Source organism: Geospiza fortis, unplaced genomic scaffold, assembly GCF_000277835.1.
Source record: "Geospiza fortis unplaced genomic scaffold, GeoFor_1.0 scaffold318, whole genome shotgun sequence".
Classification (NCBI taxonomy): Eukaryota; Metazoa; Chordata; class Aves; order Passeriformes; family Thraupidae; genus Geospiza; species Geospiza fortis.
Window position 1 is genome coordinate 1,670,840 of NW_005054371.1, and position 23,549 is coordinate 1,694,388.

The 23,549-nt window shown below is 38.6% G+C and overlaps 1 protein-coding gene across 1 annotated transcript in view; it reads right to left on the reverse strand.

Moving 5' to 3' along the window:
- COL4A4 (collagen type IV alpha 4 chain) overlaps positions 1 to 23,549 on the reverse strand; it is a 60,580-nt gene that overhangs the window by 14,078 nt on the left and 22,953 nt on the right. Inside the window, exons 15-36 of the mRNA XM_031060030.1 lie at positions 23,334 to 23,378; positions 22,275 to 22,328; positions 18,244 to 18,313; positions 16,654 to 16,758; positions 15,921 to 16,085; positions 15,255 to 15,347; positions 14,751 to 14,914; positions 12,527 to 12,599; positions 11,111 to 11,217; positions 10,573 to 10,756; positions 9,909 to 9,977; positions 8,768 to 8,872; positions 8,142 to 8,366; positions 7,401 to 7,562; positions 6,585 to 6,755; positions 5,280 to 5,423; positions 4,786 to 4,893; positions 4,354 to 4,532; positions 3,220 to 3,283; positions 2,640 to 2,714; positions 2,401 to 2,508; positions 1,995 to 2,102 (exon numbers count right to left, since the gene is read on the reverse strand). Of these exons, the coding sequence (XP_030915890.1) occupies positions 1,995 to 2,102; positions 2,401 to 2,508; positions 2,640 to 2,714; positions 3,220 to 3,283; positions 4,354 to 4,532; positions 4,786 to 4,893; positions 5,280 to 5,423; positions 6,585 to 6,755; positions 7,401 to 7,562; positions 8,142 to 8,366; positions 8,768 to 8,872; positions 9,909 to 9,977; positions 10,573 to 10,756; positions 11,111 to 11,217; positions 12,527 to 12,599; positions 14,751 to 14,914; positions 15,255 to 15,347; positions 15,921 to 16,085; positions 16,654 to 16,758; positions 18,244 to 18,313; positions 22,275 to 22,328; positions 23,334 to 23,378 (2,578 nt within the window). The remainder of the gene's footprint in view (positions 1 to 1,994; positions 2,103 to 2,400; positions 2,509 to 2,639; positions 2,715 to 3,219; positions 3,284 to 4,353; positions 4,533 to 4,785; positions 4,894 to 5,279; positions 5,424 to 6,584; positions 6,756 to 7,400; positions 7,563 to 8,141; positions 8,367 to 8,767; positions 8,873 to 9,908; positions 9,978 to 10,572; positions 10,757 to 11,110; positions 11,218 to 12,526; positions 12,600 to 14,750; positions 14,915 to 15,254; positions 15,348 to 15,920; positions 16,086 to 16,653; positions 16,759 to 18,243; positions 18,314 to 22,274; positions 22,329 to 23,333; positions 23,379 to 23,549) is intronic.

Here is a 23,549-nt window from a genome sequence, read left to right on the forward strand (position 1 = left end):
TTCCCATTTTAAAATTTATGTAAGAGTTGCTTTTGGGGAATTTAACAGTGGTATTTTAAAATTATTAAGAGGTCCTAACTAATTTTGGCCCCCAGGTCACCATTTAAAACTTTTTTTGATCTTTGGCTCATTCTGGCAAGATTGATGGCTTGGTTTTACTTGCTTTCCAGGGAATTTCTGACACATTTGCCAACAATCCATTATAATATCAGCACTTGTACTTCTAGATTTTTGGATTGCTATGGTCCCATATTTCTAGGTACAGCTGAATTGGCTGACCCAAGCATGAACCACTGTTTCTGTGTTGTACAGCCCAATTCAGCTCCTACTCACACAAGTCCTCCTGGTGATGGTCTGAGTATTACTTGCTCCATCAAGGATTACTCACACAAGTAAGGCTTGCCAGGCTAAGCCCTTAACTAGTAAAACAACTGTAATAAAGAAAATGGGGTTTTGCTTTAATAGATTGTTTAACTTTTTTTTTTTTTAAATCTAGAAGTTCTTAAAAATCTAAAAGTTCAGGCAAAGACCTTTAATGTAACTGAGAACCAATGGGACTTAGAAGGCCATGTACTTAGCTATGAATTATCCATTTCATTTCTAAGGCTTGCACCAGCACTTGTTGAAAACAGCACCAAGATCTATACATCCAGTTGAACTGGAATACAAATACCAGTCAGTTTTCATTACTGGGTGTAGTTTCAAAGGTATTAACCTTCTTTTCAGCTGTGCTGGCAATACATAGAATCCTCAGCTTAGCAGGCAACTTGCTCTCTAATGAATTGTCACTTAGGACTGAACTTTTCCCTCTGCAGGACGTGTGTTAATGTCATGTTCCTGTGCAGGACTTGGGATAACTTCTGCACAATATAGTAAAAAGTGTCTTATGGCAAGAAGGAAAGAACCCATCAATTATGAAGAAGTTTGCAGCAGAAGAATGCTTTTTTTTTCTTTTTTGACCCCTTTCAGACATCCCTGCCACTGCAGATCTCTGCCTTTGTTACAGCAAATATTGCTTGCGACACTGAAGTGTTCTCTTGCACATAATGTACCAGCAGGGAATCTGTCATGACAGTTTAAATCAGCACTGCTTATTTACTGCAAGCAATCATAAATTGTTTCCATTTTTCATTTGAATTTTCAGTAATTTGTAAGACCTTCTCAATTTGTCCTAAAGCTGGATTTGAAAAAGTGGATCTATTGTCCTCTCTAACCATTTTCTATAGCCCCAAGTGTTACTTTACTGTGGTTTTTGTATATGGATCACTAATCTTCCTGTTTGGGAACTGGTTATGAGGCACACTATAACAGACACAGGATACAGAGCTGATAACTTTCTTTAGGGAGTATTAATAAACTTAAAATTTTAATTCTAAGCATAGTAAAAGTGAATAACAAAAAGAGTTGTATAGATGAACTGACATTCAATCTAAACACAACAATCATTGCAAGAAGTGTAAATTAGGATTTGGAGGAAACGCTTCTATGCTGAATACTCCAAAATCAGACAAGGAATAAGAAAACCAACAATAAAATGCAACTGAAGTTATCACAATTTGTTAAAACAAATTTGAAAAACAACGCTGTCATAGCAGCCTGCTGGGTATACAGAGTAACAGTGGCACTCCATGGTGAAAATGTAGAACACAGTATAACTGAAGTGAAAGTGAAACAACTGAATTACTGCAAACTCCTTTTTCTTTCCTAAAGTTCTGCTCTTGGTTACATCAGCTAAGCCAGACTCTGTTTCTACCTTCCTCCTCATTTTAGATTGTAGCCCAATTTTCCAAAGTAGCATTTCTGTTACTTATCAAAGGTAATGGGAACTGGCCTAAGTCTAAGCAGTTTAAGAGACCACAGAGTCCAAAACACAGTCACAGTTAGGCCTTTTCCATTTTTGCTACTGAAAGAGTATTTATGTCTGGTACTGTCACATTACCACTAGAATGGCACTGTATATTCTGTTTACTTTTCTTTTATTCTTTTATTCTTACCTTTTCTGCCTTGGGATCCAGGTAACCCTTGCAATCCTGGAGGTCCCAAAATTCCAGGTTTCCCTTTTTCTCCAGGTTCTCCTGGCAATCCTTGAGGACCTCTCGCTCCTGAGAGTGAAAGAAACCCCTGTAAATATGTAATTTTATTTTTCCCCTATGCTATGCAGCACACAGCTGTGTTAACAGCAGTACCTGCATGTGTTTGGGATGCAGGAAGAATTGAAGGGAATTGATCTCTGAGACTGAGCAGACAATTGCTGCTATAGGTACAGAAATAATTTTCAGTGCCCCCTTTTGTATGGTCTCTGATTTCTCCAGCCACCTCACAGAGATGCCTCAATGCCTTCTCCTTTTCCATATATCTTTGAGCTATTCCCTGGCACTATTTTTTAAACTTTGGCATTACCTGGTAATCCAGGTGGCCCTGGATATCCAGGGTCACCCTTGGAGCCTGGTCTTCCAGGCTGTCCTTGGATACCTGGTAAACCCTTCTCCCCTGGAAATCCACGAAGTCCTTAAAGGAAAAAGAAAAAAGCAATTGCTGCAGAATGGCTCAAAATGCACAGGGATCAGAGCTCCCTCTAACAAAACTTAGAGAAAATTAATTTTTAAGTCCAATTTTTGTCTTCGATCAAACAGAAGTACCTGGCAATCCTGGATCTCCCAGAGGCCCTTTCTGACCTTGTGTACCAAGCAGAGGAGTTGGGTCACCTCTCTTGCCTGTTGAGGTACAATGAATTCCATTTTATACAAGCATCCTTTCCATCCACAAAACCAAAGCTGGACACTTTTGTAAGATCAGGAAAGTCATTAATAGATATAAACAGTTACAGAAGGGGCTAAGAGACCACAAAATGAGAATTGCTTTGGCACATGCAAATTATGACAGTTCACTTTGTTTGCATTTTCTCTTATTTGATTTGACAGATTTTCCATATCCATAAGAATGGATTTATACATGGTTTTGATGGAATTTTAAATTCTATGAAATTTGATAGGAATTTATCTTCTAAATTAGCAATACCTATTTTAAAGGAACAAGCTGTTAAAGAATATACTGAAATCAACTTTTGCCTTCATGTAAGACTTGTTTTTAATTACATCCATGTTTTATGGGAAAACAGGACAGAAGTGAAAATAATTTTCTAGTGGATCTTCACCATCTATTCCACATATATCCTAACAATATTGTTCTATTCACAGCATGTCTATATAAACTCATTACCTTTACATCCTTTGGAGCCAGTCAGTCCTGGATATCCAGGGTTTCCTGGTAAGCCAACATCACCCTAATTTTTAAAAAAAATACAAAATAAAAATGTTTGACATAGGATATGTGTAGCAGGAATAATCTGCAGGAGCATTTGGTTCTCTTAGCAAAACTATATCTTAAGCTCAACAAAAAAAATCTTGTCTTTGTTACTTGTCTAATATTGGCCAACAACAAGAAACTGTAGGTTGGACTTGCTAATACTTTTGAATTTATGCTTTTATAGCTTATTCTCATTCTTGGCTCAAACAGCTGAATTTCTCCACAGATGGCTTGAATAATTTGATTTAAAAGGTACCATAAAATATATATCCAATATTGTTGTATGTTACCCAACATTTACTATAAACATTAACCAGAAATATTGTGATGTCACAATAAAAATGTAGATTTCCCTATTTTTTTTTAATAATGAACTTTAATCAGCAAAGAAATTTAATTAAACAAGTTAAGCCAAAGTATATTCCTTTACCAAGAAAATAACTCTGCCTTTTCCTTTATGTAATCTCACTGTCTACCTACCCAGCATACAAGAAGTGAAGAATTGTACCTTGCATGAAATGTTTGTGTGGTTTTGTGTGTTTGTTCTTGAGCAACACTGCTTGCCTGGGTTCTGCCTGGGGCAAAGATGACTTGCTTTGTCTTGTCTGTTGCCTTGGTCACTTCACACAGCAGGATATGAAGAAGCAGCTAGATATTAACTGCATAATTGTGCTGCTGCTATGTTATGATCTCTGTGGTAAGTGGTTTGTCAATGTGTTCTTAAGAATAATGTTAAAAACTTGATTGTGCATCTGTTTTTTGTCCTCCTGTTTAGTGTAGTAGAGCCTGGACTTCAACCATGTAGCAAAGCACATCAGAACAGGCAGCCAGGAGAGGTCCTTTCCTAACTCCCACCACAGTTCCTGCTAAAATGTAACCAAAGCACAGAGGTGTTTCATTATGGAATTTACAGCTCCTACTACTCTGGCTGTCTCTTCTCAGAGGGAGCATCTAATGGGTGAGTACAGTACAAGCACCCTTCATCATATTTCTTAGATGCAGGAGATAACTGCAAAGTCCCGGACACTTCACTACCACTCTGTTTACCTGGTCACCCGGTTCTCCTTGAAAACCTGTCATTCCTTGAAGGCCCTTTGGTCCAGGCAAACCCCGTGATCCTGGAAACCCCATCACTCCAGTGTCACCTTGATCACCTGGTAGTCCTGGAACACCATTCTTTCCTGGAAATCCTCGTGTGCCTCTCAAACCAGTATTGCCTTTTTCACCTGAAGGTGATTGCAGAACAAGATAATGACCAATACAAGCCAGTGTTTGACACTGATTTTCAGTATGGCAATGCTTTCACTCTTGGTGTATTGCCTTAGTGATAACCCAAAGAAACTATACAGCCAGTTTAGGAACCTGTAAACATGGCTGGATGTTACTGCAGCCCTGAGCCCACAATGTGAAAAGCACCAGTGATTTATGTCAGAGGAATGTGTGTGTATGCACACACATGCAGGGCTTTCATGAACTTACCTCTGTCACCTCTCAGTCCATGCTCCCCAGGAAACCCTGGGTCCCCCCTTTGGCCCTTCTCCAGACGGAGGTTAACGCAGCCGCTGTCTCCTGGAGGCCCCCTCTCACCTTGGAAGTAACATATGCAATGTAAATACATCCCCACAAGTGACATGTCCTGAAAATCACCACCACTGAGTGATGGCTTTCCTAATAGAGAAAGCTTTCAAATACTAATGTGGTTCTCAGCTTTCTCAGCAGGCTCACTGCTGACAGAATTTGCAATCCTTCCCTTGATTTTTTGTTTATTCAGTCATAACCCAGGTGATATTAAATCAGAAGAATTAGGAAAGATTTTGAAATTATGAAAATCAGCAATTTTGAGCTGCCTGTGATTGCATCTTGCAGATGATTACTCTCTTTCCTATAAAAAATTAAACAGATTTTTAACACAGTAGTAACAAAACTAAACATAGCAGCAATATAACTATGGAGTGAAGTGGATTTTTACAAACCTTTTATTCCCATATCTCCACATTCTCCACTAGGCCCAGGTAGACCCATTTTTCCTTCTTCACCTTTTACACCAAGGATTCCCATTGGGCCTTGTATTCCTGGGAGTCCTGGGAATCCCTGGGGTCCTTGAATGCCTTTGCTTCCTGGTAATATGAAATGCTTTATTTACATGTTAAGTCTGCTTATGCTGCTGCTGTCATATTCTAAGGAATAATATAAAGCAAAACCAGGATGTTTAGAAGGACTTCTTAGGAAATCAGCAGAACTAGAGAACCATTAGTTGGAGCAGGGCTTCTTGCCAAGGTCAGACTTCTCTTGAAACCCTGATTCTACTGAGGCAAATTGCCCCCTCCTACCTGCAGTCAGCCCCTGAAGATTTAGGCCGACCTTACTCCTAAAGCAGCTATCCCCAACACACCACCAGATCTTGCATGTGGCTACTGGATTATGGGGGCTTTGTTCTGCTCCCTGTGCCTGCCCTCCAGCTCCGGAGGCTGGTACCCAGAGAACAGTTGGGCTTGCCATTAAAGACCGAGGCAAAGAAGGCATTAAGTACCTCAGGCTTCTCCTCATCCTTTGTCACTGTTTTGCCCCTCCCATCCAATAAAGGATGGGGATTCTCCTGACTCCTCCTTTTGCTGCTAATGTATTTATAGAAACATTTTTATTGTCTTTTACAGCAGTAGCCAGATTGAGTTCTAGCTTGCGCTTTGGGCCTCTTGATTTTCTCCCCCCATAACCCTGATACACCCTTGTCCTCCTGAGTTGCCTGTCCCTTCTTCCAAACTTCAAACACTCTACTTTTTTTCCTGAGTTCAGCTAAAGCTCTGTTCAGCCCAGCTGCTCATCTTCCTCACTGGCTCATCTTTTGGTGCATGGGATGGCCTTTTCCCATGCCTTAAAATTTTCCTTCTTGAAGAATGTTCAACCTTCCTGGACTCATTTGTCCCTCAGGACTGCCACCCAAGGGATTTTGTTAACCCTAAACGTATTCCTCTTATAGCATATTACAACCTATTACAAATAGTCAAGAAATAATATATAGAAATATGTCCGTGTTGTAAAACAACTGAAGCACCAGGATGCACCAAGATGCATCAAACTATATTCATCTCTTTGTTTTTATCATATGAGAAAGAACAAGGGATGCTTCTATGGTTATTGACTCTATTCTGCTGCAGTCTTATCCTTGAAGTTGGAAAGGGAGGTGGGTGCAAAGTACTTGCTAACCTTAACATCAGTAAAAAGGGCTCCCTCTGCAAGAGAACTTATAGGAGAGGTGGTCTGCAGGATATTTAACATACCTGTTTCTCCTGGGAAGCCAACAGGTCCTCTATTTCCTGGAAGTCCTGGGGGACCTCGTGAGCCTGGAGGACCTGGGAGACCTCGTGAGCCCAGAGAGCCTTTGAGACCTTTGATTCCAGGGGGCCCAGCCAGGCCCCTGTCTCCCCTCTGACCTTTAAAACCTGGTAAGCCTGAGAAAGAGAACTTTAATCTATGTATGTAAAGGCAGGCAAAAGTCACACAATTGCATATAAAAAGTAGAAAGTGATAGATTTGGTATAAATTTGAAAATCATCAAACATGGCAAAATAAATTGAAACCTTTTTTTTACTATGTTGGGGCTCTTGCCCTGCCTAGATTTTTCAATTGGAATGTTTGTTTTCTTGTATTTCTTTAGTGACAGACAATAGAAGAGCACTGTGAAAAATCCCTACTGATTTGTAAATACTTTTGATAAATGTCTCTCCTAGCTCTTCCTAAATAACATTTCTATTGAAGAACTAGGAAGATAAAAGCATCACAGCAGTGACAGGAGCTCAGTTAAGTTACTCAGGACAGTAGATACGAGACAACTCTTCGTTTATTACTAATAGTGAACTCACTGTGATTTGGCCAGTTAAGGAACAGCATGGGAAGGGAAGTTGGGATACACCTGAGATGCATAGTCTACATTCCCTGAGTTTAAAGAGCTTTGCAAAACCTAATGTATACCCCCAGTAATGAGCAGCCCCCATGGCAATATTTGTCATGCCAGCCACAAAAATCATGTGATGAAACCTGGCAGAAAATATGTGCAAAGCTTAGAGCTGTGAGGCAGCCTGCTGGCTGTTGTGTACCTTGAGGTCCTGGCAGGCCCATGACACCTCTGAGTCCAGGTGGTCCTGGTAAGCCTGGGACACATGGTGAGCCAGGGAAGCCTGGGCAGCCTGGTGCTCCTACATCACCTTCTGGGCCTCTAAAACCTTTGGCACCTGGAAATCCTGGGGTACCAGGTTGTCCTGGAAAAAAAAATTGTTAGTTCCATTACTCACTGTCCCTCAAAATTCCTAGTTTTAATTTTGAAATGTACATGTTAGGTTACTATAGTATCTTATTTATCCTCTAGTTTTTGCATAGTTTGCGAAAAGTGATGCTCTTCTGTAATTTAGAGAAATTTGCTGTTGTGGAGAATTTTTTTCTTTAAGGAACAAATACAAATTCAACCCTCATCTATAGATACAGAAGAGAGTTTCTGATGTGCAGGAGCAGAATGGAAGTAGCTCACTGGCCTGCACCAGGTTCACAGCACTGACTCAGTTCTGTAGGTGTTCCCTGCACTGAAGGATGGGTGTATCTGCTTAGGGACAAGCAAAAGGAACACCTGTAAAAGGAAACAGCAATATCCTCTGTGGGGTGGGAAGGACATGGTGCTGTGGAGACATCACTGCAGCAAACAGCAAAATGTGAATGTAAAACCAGGGAGTAATGTTAACAGTCATCATTATGGATCTGAGTGAGAGGAAATTTTCTCTGAACCAGGAGCACCTTTGCTCAGATTTTGTCCTTTGAACATGTAGAAGTGTTTCACAGAAGCTGGCTCATTCCTTGAAGTCCAGTAATGCCCGGATTTCCCCTTGCTCCCTGTGCACCAGGGGGTCCTGGCAGTCCCCTGGTGCCTGGGATTCCTGGAGGGCCATATGTGGTGTCACCTGGAAGACCTTTCTGACCATCTTTGCCAGGGGGACCTGGAAGGCCATTTTTGCCATCAATTGTAGATCCTCTTTCACCTTCATCACCAGGATCACCAGCCGTGCCTCGAAAGCCTGTTGATAAGATTTTAAAATTCAAATAGAGCTTAATTCAAGAGTTTTTCAGGGTTTTTTGTTTTGTTTCCCCACCCCTCCCAAATGTGGAATATTGTAGTCCAAATTTGGCCAGATTTAAATTGTCACCTTGCAAAGAAAAATAACATCATAAATTAAATTTCATGTTTTTTATTTATAGCTAATGATACATGAGGATTGAAGGAGGTAATTCCCGTGGGAAGTGACAGGGGTTTTCTTTGAGGCAGCATCTGTCTTGAGTACTGTCACTCTTGTCTGGTTCAGTGCTCTCTGGACACTGAACTATTCATTTCAATTCAATTCTGCTTTACCCTACCCTACCTTTCCCTGCATTACAACTTGCCCAGCAGCTTTCCCAAATTAGGGAAAGTACAATTCACCTTCTGGCCCAGGGATTCCTGCTCCTGGCCTTCCTCGATGGCCTTTTTGCCCATCAAAGCCATTTGGTCCAGGATGCCCAGGGAGTCCTTTTAAACCTTTTTGTCCTGAAAACCAAAATGAAATACATAATAAGGCTGTCAGAGCACTAAAATGTGTGATCTAAGGATTTTATCTTTATTCCATGCAAATTCATATACCTTGAAAACAAGCTGATTTCATCTGCTTCTAACACTTAAGGAAGAGCCATTGCCTAAGTCATAAACAAATGCATGGTTGCTGTTTTTCTAAATGAACATGTTCCCTATTCCATTAACAGCAGACTGCAAATCACCAGTGTCAATTAGGAAAAAAGTTATTTCCTACAACATTTTAATGTCCCAGGCCATGAACAGTATTAACCTAGTGAATGACAGATGTCAGGTCAAGTTCTTATACTCTTCTGTGCTATGTCCTGCTTCTGGAATGGTGCAGATGAGCTCACTACACTCATGTCTGTAGAAATTTTGTTCCCACCCACAACGCTGATGTCAGGGAGCTGTGTGACACCATATTACACAGCTTCAAAATCCACTCTCTCAATTTCTTCTAATTTGCTTGGATATTTCAAATATCTCAGAGGCGATCACAAGCAACACTTTGCCAGTTCCTGGGTGAGTTCTTTGAATCGAAATTGAATAAGTTAAAGTAATATTGATAAGTATTGAGATCTTAGGGCTCAATTGCAAGTTGCCATGAGCAATACAGTTTTAGAAACTACAGACTTGCAGCATATCTTTGCCTTGCACATCTCTTTCTCCTAGTATGGAGATGTACATACTCTAGGCCTTACCCAACTCCAGCCGCATTTTACAGACTCTCTCATACATTTTCATTGAGGCAGGACAGAGTTTGAAGCTGCCTTGATTTAATTATTTCCGTGGAGGCTGCCTGCACAACTTCTGATGGTGCAAATGGCAGCTGTCTGGCCCTTGATTCTATTAGAGACTACATTCCTGTGTATTTGCAGTTTTACATTTTGAAACATGTATTTTGTTGAAAAACTAGAATACTGTAGCTTTTTAGGCTAGCCTCTTTTCTTGAATTAGCAACTTAAAACTCCATTTCAGTATAAATCAAAAATTCTTCTATGCATAAACATACCTTGAACACCTTTAAAACCCGGGGGACCTGGATTTCCAGGATATGGTGATGTAATGCAGACAGTTTCACCTGAAGCAAGAGGGAGAAGAAACTGGCCTATTTGATTTTAGATTAACTGGAGTCTGAGCACTTACTGTAATATTTCTGGGGAACTACCCAACCACATGTGCAAACGTGCAGTGACTGTTTCTGCACATTGTTATTTCCATATTACTGAAGTCTTGATGGGGAATCTTAAAATGTATTTCTCTTTATACTTTCTATGGAACATTGGTAATATTTCAAATTGTTGTAATACACTTTTATTTTTTAAATACAAAGGTTTTTTTTAATTGCCATGGCAATTTGTTTTACAATACTCTCTATTACAAGAAAAAAATAATATTTTCATTTCAATTCTATCTACAGCTATTACTGTGGACTTATTTTGCTAAGCATTTTTTATAACCAAAAATCAGGCCAAGATTTAAGTATAAATTGTGTTTTCTTATAAATTAATATTATTGTCACTCTAAATGAATTGTACTATATGTATACATATAGATATACGTATAGAATAATACATTACTATAGAATATAATACATATTAAACCATAATGGATGACAATAAACACCCAAACGTGTATTTTGCTATTTCATTCTTAACATAAACATTCAAAATTACCTTTCTGGCCTTTTGGACCAGGTGGCCCAACATTACCCATGTCACCAGAGTCTCCAGGGCTACCTCTGGCTCCTGGAGACCCAGGAAGCCCCAAACCGGGCAATCCCATCTGGCCTTTTACCCCAGGAGGTCCCGGGAGCCCAGGGAATCCTTTATCACCCGGAATTGCTACTCCAGAGTCGCCCTGAAATAAGAATTCTCAGTAAGTAACAAGAGCTAATTTCTCTCCTTTCTTTGATTATGAAAAAGCTGGTTAGAGAATTATCTGGAGAAACACTTTCACAATGGAAAGACTACATGGATGACATTAGTATTTTTAAATATTCAAAGGTAATAGGAACAAAGGGGTTTGTGTATTTTGTGTTTCCCGACCCTGTAATATTGGCACACAGTATATGCAGAGATTATCATCAGGAGTACCAAAATAAACAGTAATACTAACAAGAAACTAATTTTTTTAATGCATAAAAACTTTCATAACCTTTCATAAGATAATATGTTAATTGAAATGGAAAAAGTCTGGGGAAGTCAAACATACCTCAGCTCCTTTTTCCCCTGGCAATCCTAGTTCCCCATCTCTGCCATCAAGACCTCTTTGGCCTGGAAATCCTGGAAGCCCAGTAGGTCCTCTTTCACCTTTTAATCCTTAAAATATTTTTTTGGGAAAAAAAAATATTTGCAGTAATTATAGGGGGAGGAGGTATTTCTGCATAAAGAAATTCTGGGTAACCGTTGATCCTATCTCCATGATAATTCCCAGTCCTTGAATTCACATTCCTTAATGAGGTATTTTAGGCTCAAGATGGCAGTTTGTAGTTGGATGCCTGATTAAACAACTTGGTCTCTCTGTAAAAGAGATGTTCACAGGCACCACAGGAATGTGGCTTTTGTCTGTGCTATACATAGAGTTAAAATATTTCACTATTGAAACACGTCACAGATTTATTCTTAATTTCAGTGAAGTCAGGATATAGCAGTGCCATATGATACAGAATATTTGCATTAATACTCCCCAAAGGTTTTTGGTTTTTTCTCCCTATGGATTTTCTTGCACCACTATTTATGAGAAAGTAACTTTTGCATCAAGGACAGTAAAACTATTCTAACAAAAAGATTCATTCTGCTGTGTCAAGAAATCCTTTGCAAATAAAAGCAAATGTTTTCCCCTGTTCCAACATCTGAAAAAAACCCCACAGGCATCCAAAGCTAAGCTAACTTTTTATAAACAATAAAAAGGACAATCTTCTGTGAATAACTATTTTAGCCTTTCTAACTAGGCTTTGCCATTAGATTGCTGTAGTTTATTGTTCTCTTTTTCTTTTGCTTTTGCAAATCATAACCATAACTGTGGAGAGGTTTTGATCTATTTCATTACAAGAATTCCAGTTGTGCAACTGGTGGCCTATTGTTTCTCTTCAATGCCTGGTCAAGAATAATTTTTAGCAATAGGAGAGGAATCTGAATAGTCATTGAGACTGAAGTTTTCCCAAGAAGGATGTTGGTGGCCTAATATGAGATAACAGCTATGATATTGGTATATGACAGTTCAGGAGGTGGCTTCTGTTCAATAATACTTCTTCATTATTTCACAGTATTTGAATTCTGCTTAGTCTTTGTATTCTGCTTAGTCTTAGTCTGTCTGCAGTACAGACCTCTGGAAGACCCCAATTATCAAAAGCATGACACGAAAAGTCATTTGTTTACATTGATAACATGATGTTTAAACTGTTTTATGGCTCAACTATAGAGAAAAAAGCCATAAAACACTGTGATGATCTTGTGTTTAGCAAGAAGAGATGGTACTAAGAGAGCAGTTTGGATATATATGCCCTCTAGGTTTCAGTAACTTATTGAGCTAATGGATTTAGTAAAGAGTAAATTAATGTTTTGCTTACACTATTGCCTAGACATTGTATAGGAAAACAAAAAGGTTAACAGTAAAACGTGTGTTTACCTTTTATTCTAACTCTTCCTGGATCACCCTTCTCTCCTTTTTCTCCATGCTGTCCAGCAGAACCAGGAGTCCCCTTATTGACAAAGAAAAGAGTTGTCAGTTATCTCCAGCAAGGAATCAAAGTGGGAATTGAAGGGAAAATTAGATATCTATCTCTTGCATGGTTTCCCCAGCAATGACCAATTAAAGTAACCAAAAGGATGCACTGGTCTCTTTTGATGGTCAAAAAGAGGAGTGTGAATGGCACGTGGTCTTTCCAGGCTGACTCTGCCACGTGCACAAATGCACAACTGTGCTGGTTTTGCATTAATTGATGTTTGGTGAGGAAGGAAGAAGCCACCAACAAAAATTATTTTCTTAGAGGAGCTGCTGAGAGCTTCCTTGTGATTAGTAACACCAATCAGTGACTCATTTTGAATATTGACACTTTGCTAAACCACTAGAAAGTTGAACATGCCTCTGTGAACACACATGTTAAAAATTAACAAACCCTGGGAAATCTCAAATTGGCAAATCAAAACAACTACAACTGAAAGAAATTGTAATGCCAGAGCACTGGCCCCACAGCTGCACAGATGTGGGACTACAAATGTAATATCAAATGATTCATTATCTCTTTCCACTGCAGACTTCAACCCACAACCCACTGAGGAAGGGAATCTCTGGAGGGTGGTGACTGCTGGATGAGGCTGTCCTCCCAGAAGTGAACACAGCAGGAAGTAAATGATGTTCTTTTTTGAATGAAAACACACAAAGCCAACAATAAAAAATTTCATCTAGTTAGATACATTATATTCTTACATGAATATATGGCTTGAGAGGTTTAGAGGGCAAAATAAATACTTTTCTATATTTTTATGCTGATTTTTGTTTTCAGCTGTCCAAGCAGGGTCTATTCATATAATCTTTTGTCTATTCATATAATCTTTTGTCAAGGTTTGATCTTGCAACAGTATATGTGGATAAAGACAACCTTATGAAATTTACACAGAAGTAAAAGGCCACTAAGGTACAAAAACTGGGGTATTATTTAGGCAGCTTCCTCTAATACTCAAAATCTTTCCCTTAAAAATAGGTGGAGCAAAACCAGTTTATAATGTGATTGACAATTTTAAATCAGGCAGCAGACTTCTGAAAAATGCATATCTGAAACTAGAAGTGACTATTTGTTACAATGTCTAGATCTTCAAGTAGGCAGTATTGAGCTGTTAGTGTCTGAAGAGAAAATTAAATATTTGGGAAGAAAAGAGAGCAGAAAAATGGACAAAAATGGTCCATTAGACCAAAGCACTTCTGTACTGAAGTGAATTATTTCCTTCCAAAGGGATTACTTTGTCCTTGTTTCTCAATTAAGTAACCTAAGAAGAGCAAAATTCAGGACAAGGCTTCAAGCCTTACTTCAGAGCCACAAGGGCTAAAACATACTCTCAAAAGTAGCAGAAACATCAGAATCTCACATACACCACTCAGGTTATATATAGAAAAAAAAAGAGAGAGCAAATGTAAATCTTCTAATGAAACAATTGGAACTTGAATGAGAGCCCTTCCACCTCCTTCTCTCAGACTCACAATGGATTTGTTTGCTTTTTTTTCTTTTGAAAGAACATGTTCTGGAAACTTTTAAGCAATTCCTTATGTGAGCAAACACTTCTGCTATTAAAACAAATCCATATCTCAAAAAAATAAAACAAACCTAACCAAGAACAACAGAAAAAAAAAAGGCACAAAACCCCCTCTAAACATGCCCCTCAAAACAGCCCAAAAACCTAACCATAACGGAATGGTTATAAAGCAGGGCATATCCACCTATATTTTCAAAGAAAACCTCTCACACACAAGAAAGTGTATTAAAAGAACCTTCTATTTGACATTATTTTGGCATGCAGCATCCTGGATGTACATTCCATATGTCAGACCGGAAGAAGTAGATCAAAATCACAGCAAGACCAATAAATTATCCTATACTGTATTCCTAAAGCTGTTAGATTAAGTGGTATTTTGAATTACTGCTCACTCTGCAGACTAAGATAAACTATATGAAGCACATTAAAGAAAGTAAGTCTACTCCAAAAGTAAAAGCTTGTTTCACTAGACTGTATTAAGCTAAAGTAGATAAAAGTTCCAGATAACTTTTCAGGGCACTTTCTCCACCATTCTGCTTAAATGTCTCCTGAGTTGAGGGGTAGTATGATATTGTTTACTGAAGCTCATGAGAAGCACTCACAGGGAGCCCTGGTGATCCCACTGCACCAGATAAGCCTGGGTCGCCCTTTTCTCCGTGTCTTCCAGGGGATCCCATTTGTCCTTTCCTTCCTGGAGTACCTGGAGGTCCTTGCACACCACGGGCACCAGGAGGACCAGCATCACATGAGCAGAGGCCTTGACTTCCTACATGAAAGAGTCAAAATTACATTGAAACAGCTGAAAAATTATTACACAAAAAATAATACTGTCCTTTTTCTTTTCTAAAGAAAATGTGGTGAGTAGTGCACACATTAAGACCATTTTATCTCATGTTATGTCACCTGGCGAGGATTATCAGTCTCCCTTTACAGTGCTGAGTAACTCTGCGCTAACAGGACTCTGCTGACTCAGAAGCCCCAGTGCCAACAGTAACTCTGTACTTTGATGGGCCTCAACCTCCAAGTTACCATGAACTTCCTGCACATTTCGATTTGACACTCCTGGAAAACGTTTCATACTCAAATTGTTATCCAGGCCAACTTACCCTTCTCTCCTTTTGCCCCTTTTCTTCCTGGAAGGCCAATCTGACCTTTTGGTCCAGGTTCTCCAGGGATCCCTCTGTCTGTACAGATTACACCTTTGAAAAAACAAAATTTCCAGCCAGTATAAGTCAGGTTTACTGTTTCCCCAGCTTAGGTCACGTGTCCTCCTCTACCTTCTGTTGTTATTCTCACATAAGAAGTTAGAGATCTTATTAAATGCTTTACGGGCCGTTGTTTATAGATTATACTGCAACAGACTGTATGGCTAGAGTTGATGTTGACACATTGCTTCTCATTGCCACTGTTATTTTTTCCTACTTAAAACTTTACTTTTTTCTTTTCTGAAGGATGCAGATTTGGGTTTCCTCCTCAGTATTTTTAACTTGAGCAGTTTAAAAATAGTCTATTAGACCAAAGCACTTTTAAAGTTTAATGTTAATATGTGTGTTACTTTTGTGGGTTTAAATCGCCCAGAAAAATATGAAAATCTTGAAATCTTGCTGATTAAAAGCTAATAGGAAAAATATGGTTTCAACATGCCATGAAAACTTTGAAATAGCTGTCAAAAAGCATTTCTTACTTCTCTGTATTTGTAGCACCAACACAAACAATGGCTCTATTAATCTGCAGAATTCTGTTCTTGTTATATGAATTGCTATTGAACCTACTGGGTAGTCCAGGTAAGCCTTGTCTTCCTGGCTGCCCTGGCAGGCCTGGTGGTCCAGGAAATCCCGGTCTTCCTGGGATTAATTCACCTGTTCCAGGCAAACCAGGGTCCCCTTGAAAGCCTTGAGGTCCTGGTGCCCCTCTTACTCCTGGCAGGCCAGGAAGACCTGAAAAAAAAGAAAGGTAAACAGCTCACGCAGCATTAATGTGAGATATCAAGGAGGAAACTCCAGACCACTCAGGACTGCCCTGAAGAATAGCTTCTATATAACTAATGCTTGAATCCAAATCCTTAGGTCTTTCAGGATCCATAAGAAAAGAGGTTCCTGCTATAGACCTTCAAATGCTTCTTTTCCTCCTTCCCTCCATTATCTCTTTTGTAGACATCCCAGTTACTCCAGCTCCTCATACAGAGCAAAGCCATCCTCAGCACATCCCTTTGTATCTTTTTGGGATGGAGAGCAGACATTTTAAGTACAGGACTCCAGACACAATTATACCATGGATTTACCATGGTAGTATTCTCCTTTGTCTTCTGTTCCTTTTCTAGCCATTCCTAATGTTCTGCTTGGGTAATTTTGTTTCTTTTTCTGGCTATTAAGTGCTGAGTTAATATTTTTGCTGAACAGTCTTTACAGTTGGTAACTTGCATCAAGCAAGACCAAAGAAAGTTCTCTTTCAGTTGCTTTCTTTCCTTCTGGTGTATAGTTCACATTTATCCTTTACTTCTCTTACTTGTTCCATCATATCCTGGTCTTCCTAGAAGGCCTGAAGGACCAATTGGTCCAACTGACCCCATTTCACCAACAGGACCTGGAAATCCAGGATCTCCTCGTGGACCTACAGAGAATTACAGAAACACGTGAGTTGAACACCTTATGGAATTGACAGCTTAAATCTAAATTAAGCTGCAACCAAAATTATAATTTGGAAACTACACAAGAGTAAAATAACTTATGAAACATTTTAAAATGTGTAACAATTTAATTTTAAGGTGGGAGGATTTGGTTACTTTTCTATGGATTCCATCCCATTTCACAAGCACATTTTTAACTCTTCATTGCTTTGTAGAAGTATCTTTGTGCTACGTATTACAAAATGCTGAGGGAAATGTTTAGCTAAAATAAACATGTGTAGCATTTAAAATAAATATGGATTTCATGTTATGTGCTTTGGCAGTACACACAGGGATGTAATTTCAGGATCACCTTAGCTGAAATTATTCAGATTTTTAAAAGTATATTTTCAAAATTGCTACAAATAATAACATTTAAAATTGAAATTACATACTGATAAAGAAAATCTGAATCAGATGTAAACAGATTCATTAAATTGGAAAAATAAAATATTGGCAGTAGTTCTGTTCTGTATTGTTCTAAAGGCATCTTTCTCTGAAGATTGTATCCACTCACACCATGTTCATGACTGAATGTTACTCGAGTTATTAAGCATGGGATTGTTTGTTGTAAGGGCTGGAAACCATGGTAGTCTGTGGAAAAAATTTAATTTATTTTAGGATAAGGCCCCTATCTAATGGAGAGGTTCTGCTGAACTGGGGTTTTGTTGTAACTTACTTCTGTGATCACAAGAAATTTCTAGTGCTGTACTAGAAGTACAATTTATGATGAGCTCTCTGTTGAAATATTCTCACAAGACAAACTCTCCAAGTATTAGATGCAAAAGCACAACCTTGCAGGAAGCAGACCTGGCTGTTCCCCACTGCTTCCTGCTATGAAATAAGAATTTCCACACATCTTTTCACCCATTAAATGAGTAAGATGGGGATAAAGGGAGCTGGGACATTAAAACCCAGCCTGAGGTTTAGGGAGGAAGGTAATAAATTGAAAGGTATTCTGTTGGGAGTACTAGTCCCAGGATTTTCCCCCTGCAAACAGGAAGCTTACTTGTAGTCTAAAATCTGTGTTGTGGCAATACTGAAAAGAGGAATCCTAAATGACAATGGGAAGGCAGGTGTTCTTATCTGCTGTCCATTAACCAGCATGGGCTTATTTTTCATTGATTTTTTTGTAGCTATGCTTAGGTCCAAGAACCAGAGGGTCCTTCAGATCTAGTTGTGATTGTATGCACAAAGATCTTCCACGCAAACAAACATTGAATGTGACTCTTGTATGTTTAATGTAGTTCCGGGAAGATCAGCAAGACAAACAAACACAAAAGGTGGCTGAACCCACAAACACAGCCTGTGGCTACAGGCAGTATTTTAGGGTTCTGTCCCCTGCATCCCTAGTGATCCCTTTCACACACCTTAGCAGAACAGGTCCTGCCCTTTATACAGCACAAAGACTAGTCAAAAATAGATATAACCTTTTATAGGAAGCAGTGGAGTTCCAACAGCTCCAGGAGGACCTGGGGGCCCTTTTTCTCCTGGATCCCCCTGTAAGAATCCAACAATAATTTTTTTAATGTACAAATATATGGTGTGCTACAATGTAACTGAATATTTCAGCAGTGGGGAGATAGGTAAGTATGTGACACACAGGGCCCAGGAAACTTGATTTTGACACTTTGCAGCATTTAAAACCAAGCAAAAAGATCTAAAATAATCATTATCTTTCAGGATACCAGTGGCTGAACAGTAATATAGCCATCACACATATCTATTTAACTCTTCAGAAAATGTAACTGCTGTATTTGATTTCATTCATTTTTCGTAAATATGACTCAGCTGCAGTAAATCAGCATTCATTTAAATGAAAAATTTTGATTTAACCACCAATCTGTAATTAAAAATTACAGAAATTCTATATCAGGATTAGGAAATTACTTCTATGACAGATAAGCATAAAGAAATTTCACTGTCTAACAGCTATTATCAATGGTAAGAGATACTCAAAGCTCTTACAAGAAGTTTAAAACATCTGCATTAGGGAAACATGAAAGTGTTTACTAATGGTGAGGAAAATCACTTCTGCTTGGAGGTTTTCTAAATTAACTTGGATTTTGCTACTTAGAATTGCAAGTGAAGTGGACTTTAGGGAAGTCTTTTATGTGACAAATTGTATTAAACCTTTTGCTTTGTAGATTAGAAATCAGCTCTCCTTTTTCAGCAAATGGGAACTAAGAAAACAAGAATGTCAATGTGGGAACTGCGTAGTGAGGCTGCATTCCCAGACTGGACTCCAGGACCTTTTAGGACACAGACAAGGAGAACTGGATACCCATTCTTACACAAGTGAAAAGAAGGTCTCTATGCCTTTTCTTGTCTTTTTTTTTTTTTTAATGGTATCTCTGCAGTAGTTAGACAGTTCTGTCACTGACTGCTGCCCTCTTGATCTCTGGCCTGTTTCCTTTGGCTGTATCTTGCAGAAGGAAAAAATATCCTTGTGTCATCTTTGGTTCTTTTAAACAGGAACATAAATTTGTCTTCCCTAATGACACCGAAGAGCCTTCTGTGTGGCAGGAAAGAAAAAGTAAAACTAGTATTTTTCCTCTTCTGATAAATTTAGAAAGGATTTTGAGCTTTAAAATTAATTTAACGATGATGAATAAAGATTTGTAAAATAGATATATTTGCCCCAAGTCTTATATAATTTTCATGCTGATTTTAAAATGACACAACCAGAACACAAGAAAGAAATGAAGAGTAATGAGCCAATGTCAAACATGTCTGGTTTTGGTATCTCAAGTAATAAATTCCAGTTGTGATCTCTGAAAATCTGGTTTTAGGCTGTTAGGGCTAATGACCCTCTGGCTAGCAGCTGCCTATTTGCTGTGTTTTCACCATTGGTACACTCCTACACAATGGCATAGATCTCTTTAGATTATTTTGTTGACTGATACTGTTTTCTTGTCCCATAAAAACTTCAGGAAACTCAACTTGCTTACAGTTTATTTTTTAAAAAATTGTGTTGCCAGCATTCAGGCTTAGGCATCAAAAGCTGTGGCAACAATTCCTTGAAGTCCACTCTTTGCTTTTAGCAACAGTTAGCATTTTTTAATCTACTTTCAATGCAACTGGGTTTTTTTCTGAGTTGCATTCACCTTAAACCTGAATGCATCTTAGATTTTCTATGAATATGTTTGTTTCAGAAAAATCTACACAAGGACAGGCTGTTCCCAGGAGAGGTTTTAATCATATTCTTGTTCCTTTGGTGCATGTGATTTTTAGTGGATCATAAGCAACAGCTGGTGAGGGCAGCTGAACAGTTGATGCAGTCTGGATAGGTCTGCTCCTTTCAGGAATAATCAGATTTCTCCAATGGTTTCCCAATCAAAACTACAGCATCTGTGCAATCACTCAGGATTTTGCATATCTGTAGTAGTTACTCTTTTTTTATTAAGTTATGCCTATAATTGATTTGATTTCTTTTGCTCTGGGCACTAGTAATTGTAATTTCATCTTTCTGATTCATTACTACAGGACTTCAACCATTTCCCTAGCATAACCTACCAACAATTAATCATGGTTTTGTTTACTGTTTATAGTGTTAACTGATGGTTACTCAGGCTGTGGGCTAATCAATGGAGTCTGAGGAATGCACTATTCTGTCTATACCATAATTTGTCTCAAGTGTGTTAATGAGACCCTGAATTAAAACAATATGTACATCAGGGTGAAAACTTTTTAACAACAAAACACTTAAGACTTGATTCTAGATTTTGGGAGTATTGGACTGCAATGAATTTTCTGTTTAAATCTGATATGCAATGTTTCAGTTTAATTAGTATCTAAACGATATCACTGTGTTGTGAAGTTGATAACAGCCAAAGGGGATGAAAAGTAACATCTGTGGGAATTTTTTTCTCCCAGGGTATGGCCACATAATTAAAATCTTGGCTGAAGAAGCTGGTCTGGCATTCTTCTGGCATTCTCCTAACTTTGAAAGTAAGTCTGTGACTAAGCCAGATGTTTTTGTTGTGCTTTTACGTATTTACTTTATGTGTTTGTCATTTCTCATTTGTAAACATGCTTTGAAAAGCTGTCTGTTGCTTTATATTTGTGTGCTTTCTACTGTGTTTTTAGCTGTATACTACTTATGACAAGTTTGCACCAGCCACAGTTGACTTCTTTGTCACCACAGATTATGTAGAGCATGTTCCAATCTTAATCTTTAGTTTCTAACAGAGGTGATTTTTGTGCAAATCTCTTGAAGAAAATTTACTGGCTTATATGCAGTTTTCAAAAAAAAAAAGATTTCAGAGGAAAATAAATACTCCTTGACTTTTGTATTCCAGAATACTTAAGCTGAGTTCATTAGCATCACGATTTCTGCAACAATGTTTTTGTCTTCTGTACTGTGATAATAACTTTGATGAGCTTTTTCAACCTTGGTGTCTCTACTGATGATTTTGTCACCCACCTTCTGCATTGCAGCATTTCTCTTCTCCTCTTGCTCATACACTGTTGACCACTTGGACCCTATCCCAGAATTCCTTAGGCCTTCCCCCCTGGCTAGACTCGCTGCTGCCTTGCTCCCTCTAGGGTAGCATCCAGAACTGCTTTTTTCTTGGGAGTGTGCTTTAGGAAATATAATAGTTCCCTTCATTCAGGTCTTTGGTGTTACTCAGAATTACAATATGATCCAGTAATCAGAATTTCATTTGTTCTGCAGCCTGCAGAAGAAAATTCCATAAAGTTCTGTCCTGAAATGTCACTAGACTGACACCTGGGTCTTCTGAAATTGTTTTAAGCATCTCTTCCACACTTTAAATATTTTCCTGTTTTACTGCTTAGCCCTGGAATGTGACACCTACACTTCTAATCCCTAGTGGAAAGCAGCAGGTATTGTAAAATAAAGAACAGTTAGTGTCATCTAAGTGAGCCAAAGTAGGAAATGTTTAAACACAGCTGGTGTGAAGGAGTCCACTTCCTTACCATTCTGGTAAACATCTTGGAACAATTACTTAAGTGAACAGACTGAAAACATGCCAAGAGATTTTGGTAAATCATGCAAACAGGTCCAACTGAATGGAATCTTGCCACCTCATTTGGGGCCAGTTTTCATCCTCGTTTATAGGATCATACTATTAACTAAATAACAGCTTCCTTTACCTCCCATACCTCCCTGGGGAATGCAGCTCAACTGTGAATACCTTGCAGAGTACTACAATTCATGGATTAGGTAGCTATCCTGGTATTCTTACAGGTAACTGTTTGGATTAACACTTCCTATAGTATTTAAAGTAGAATTTCCACTCTCACCTGCACCAGCTAGGAATGTTTTCTTACATTGCTATTTACTACCATGGTGATGAATAACTATAACTATCATGAAAACAGTAAATCTTTAAACAAATTATGACTGTATAAAGGGAAATGGCCTGGTAAGTGGGTACATTTGGGAGGAAATATTGGCACAGAGGGGAGTGGGGTGTGAATGTGTCAGATTTTTTACCTGAATGCCTGGATAGCCAGGTTGTCCAGGAAAACCAGCAAATCCTGTTTCGCCCTGGAAAGGACCACATAAATACAATTTGATTAATCTGTTCAGACATAATTAATAGAGTAAAACCCAGTAAGGCAGTTATACAGTACTTTGTGTTATAATTGTGTCCACAGAAAATTCACTGGGTTTGTACAGGAGGTGGTGTTTCACAGACTCTTCTGTGTTGGAAAATTCACAGCATGTATTGCCAGGTTATTCAGACAGTGCTCAGCAGATTCAGTGGAGCTGGGGCACAGAATTAGCTGGAATACATACCAGCAGTCTCTGATAGACTGTCTGCTTAATACAGCTGAAATTGGTTTGCTGCTTGCTGAATGATTCTCTTAAACTACTGCATGGAAAGCAGCTGCACATCAGCTCTCTTCTCTTTTTATGATTTTCTAATATACTCATCGAGCCAGTACTCAAACTCTTTAGGTAGGCAGGAGTGAAAAACAAAGTGAAAAGTATTTTTGCAGATAAAACAGTCACCTGGAACGTAGCTCTAGAGGCAAATATTTATACATTAATGTGATTTATGAACAGCATGATCACTATCTTAACTAGACTTGGGCAAGATACAAATCTATATACATACATCTATTGTTCTTTATTCCAGTAAGATGCTGTAAGTTCATAAGTAAAATTTAGCAGACTTAGCATCACTGGAATTTCTCAAGCCAGAAACCTGAACAAAACATGCATGCACCACAAAATTACACAATGTCACCATAAAAAACAAAGTTAACATGCTGCATAACTTTTCTATTATGCTGTATGTGTGTCCCACTGACTTTTCCTCCTCTTTGCAAATTCAGGTTCTATTAGTAAATTTCAGCCAAATTTCAGAGTGGCAGAAATTCAAAGAGTTCATGTAGCTTCTGTGGCAACAGGTAACAGAACAGAAAAGAAGGAATGCAATCTGAGCTGTGAAGTATGTGGAAATTCCAAATCTGCACAAATCCACAGAAAACAAAATCTCATTGATCTCACTGTTCAGGGAACTGCTTATACTTTCTGCCTTCATACCTTCATTCCAGGAGAACCTGCAGGTCCATAAGAACCAGGATGACCCTAATAAAAGCAAGTAGACTGTAAGCTAAAACAGTAAAAACTTGTTTCAAATTAAACCTATTCAGAACTGCTGATAGTTAATGTTACATAGCTAAATATTACTTGGGATATCTTCCGAAAACTTTGAAAAGCTTTTGCAAATAGTTTCTGTGAGAAATGGACAAGAGTTAG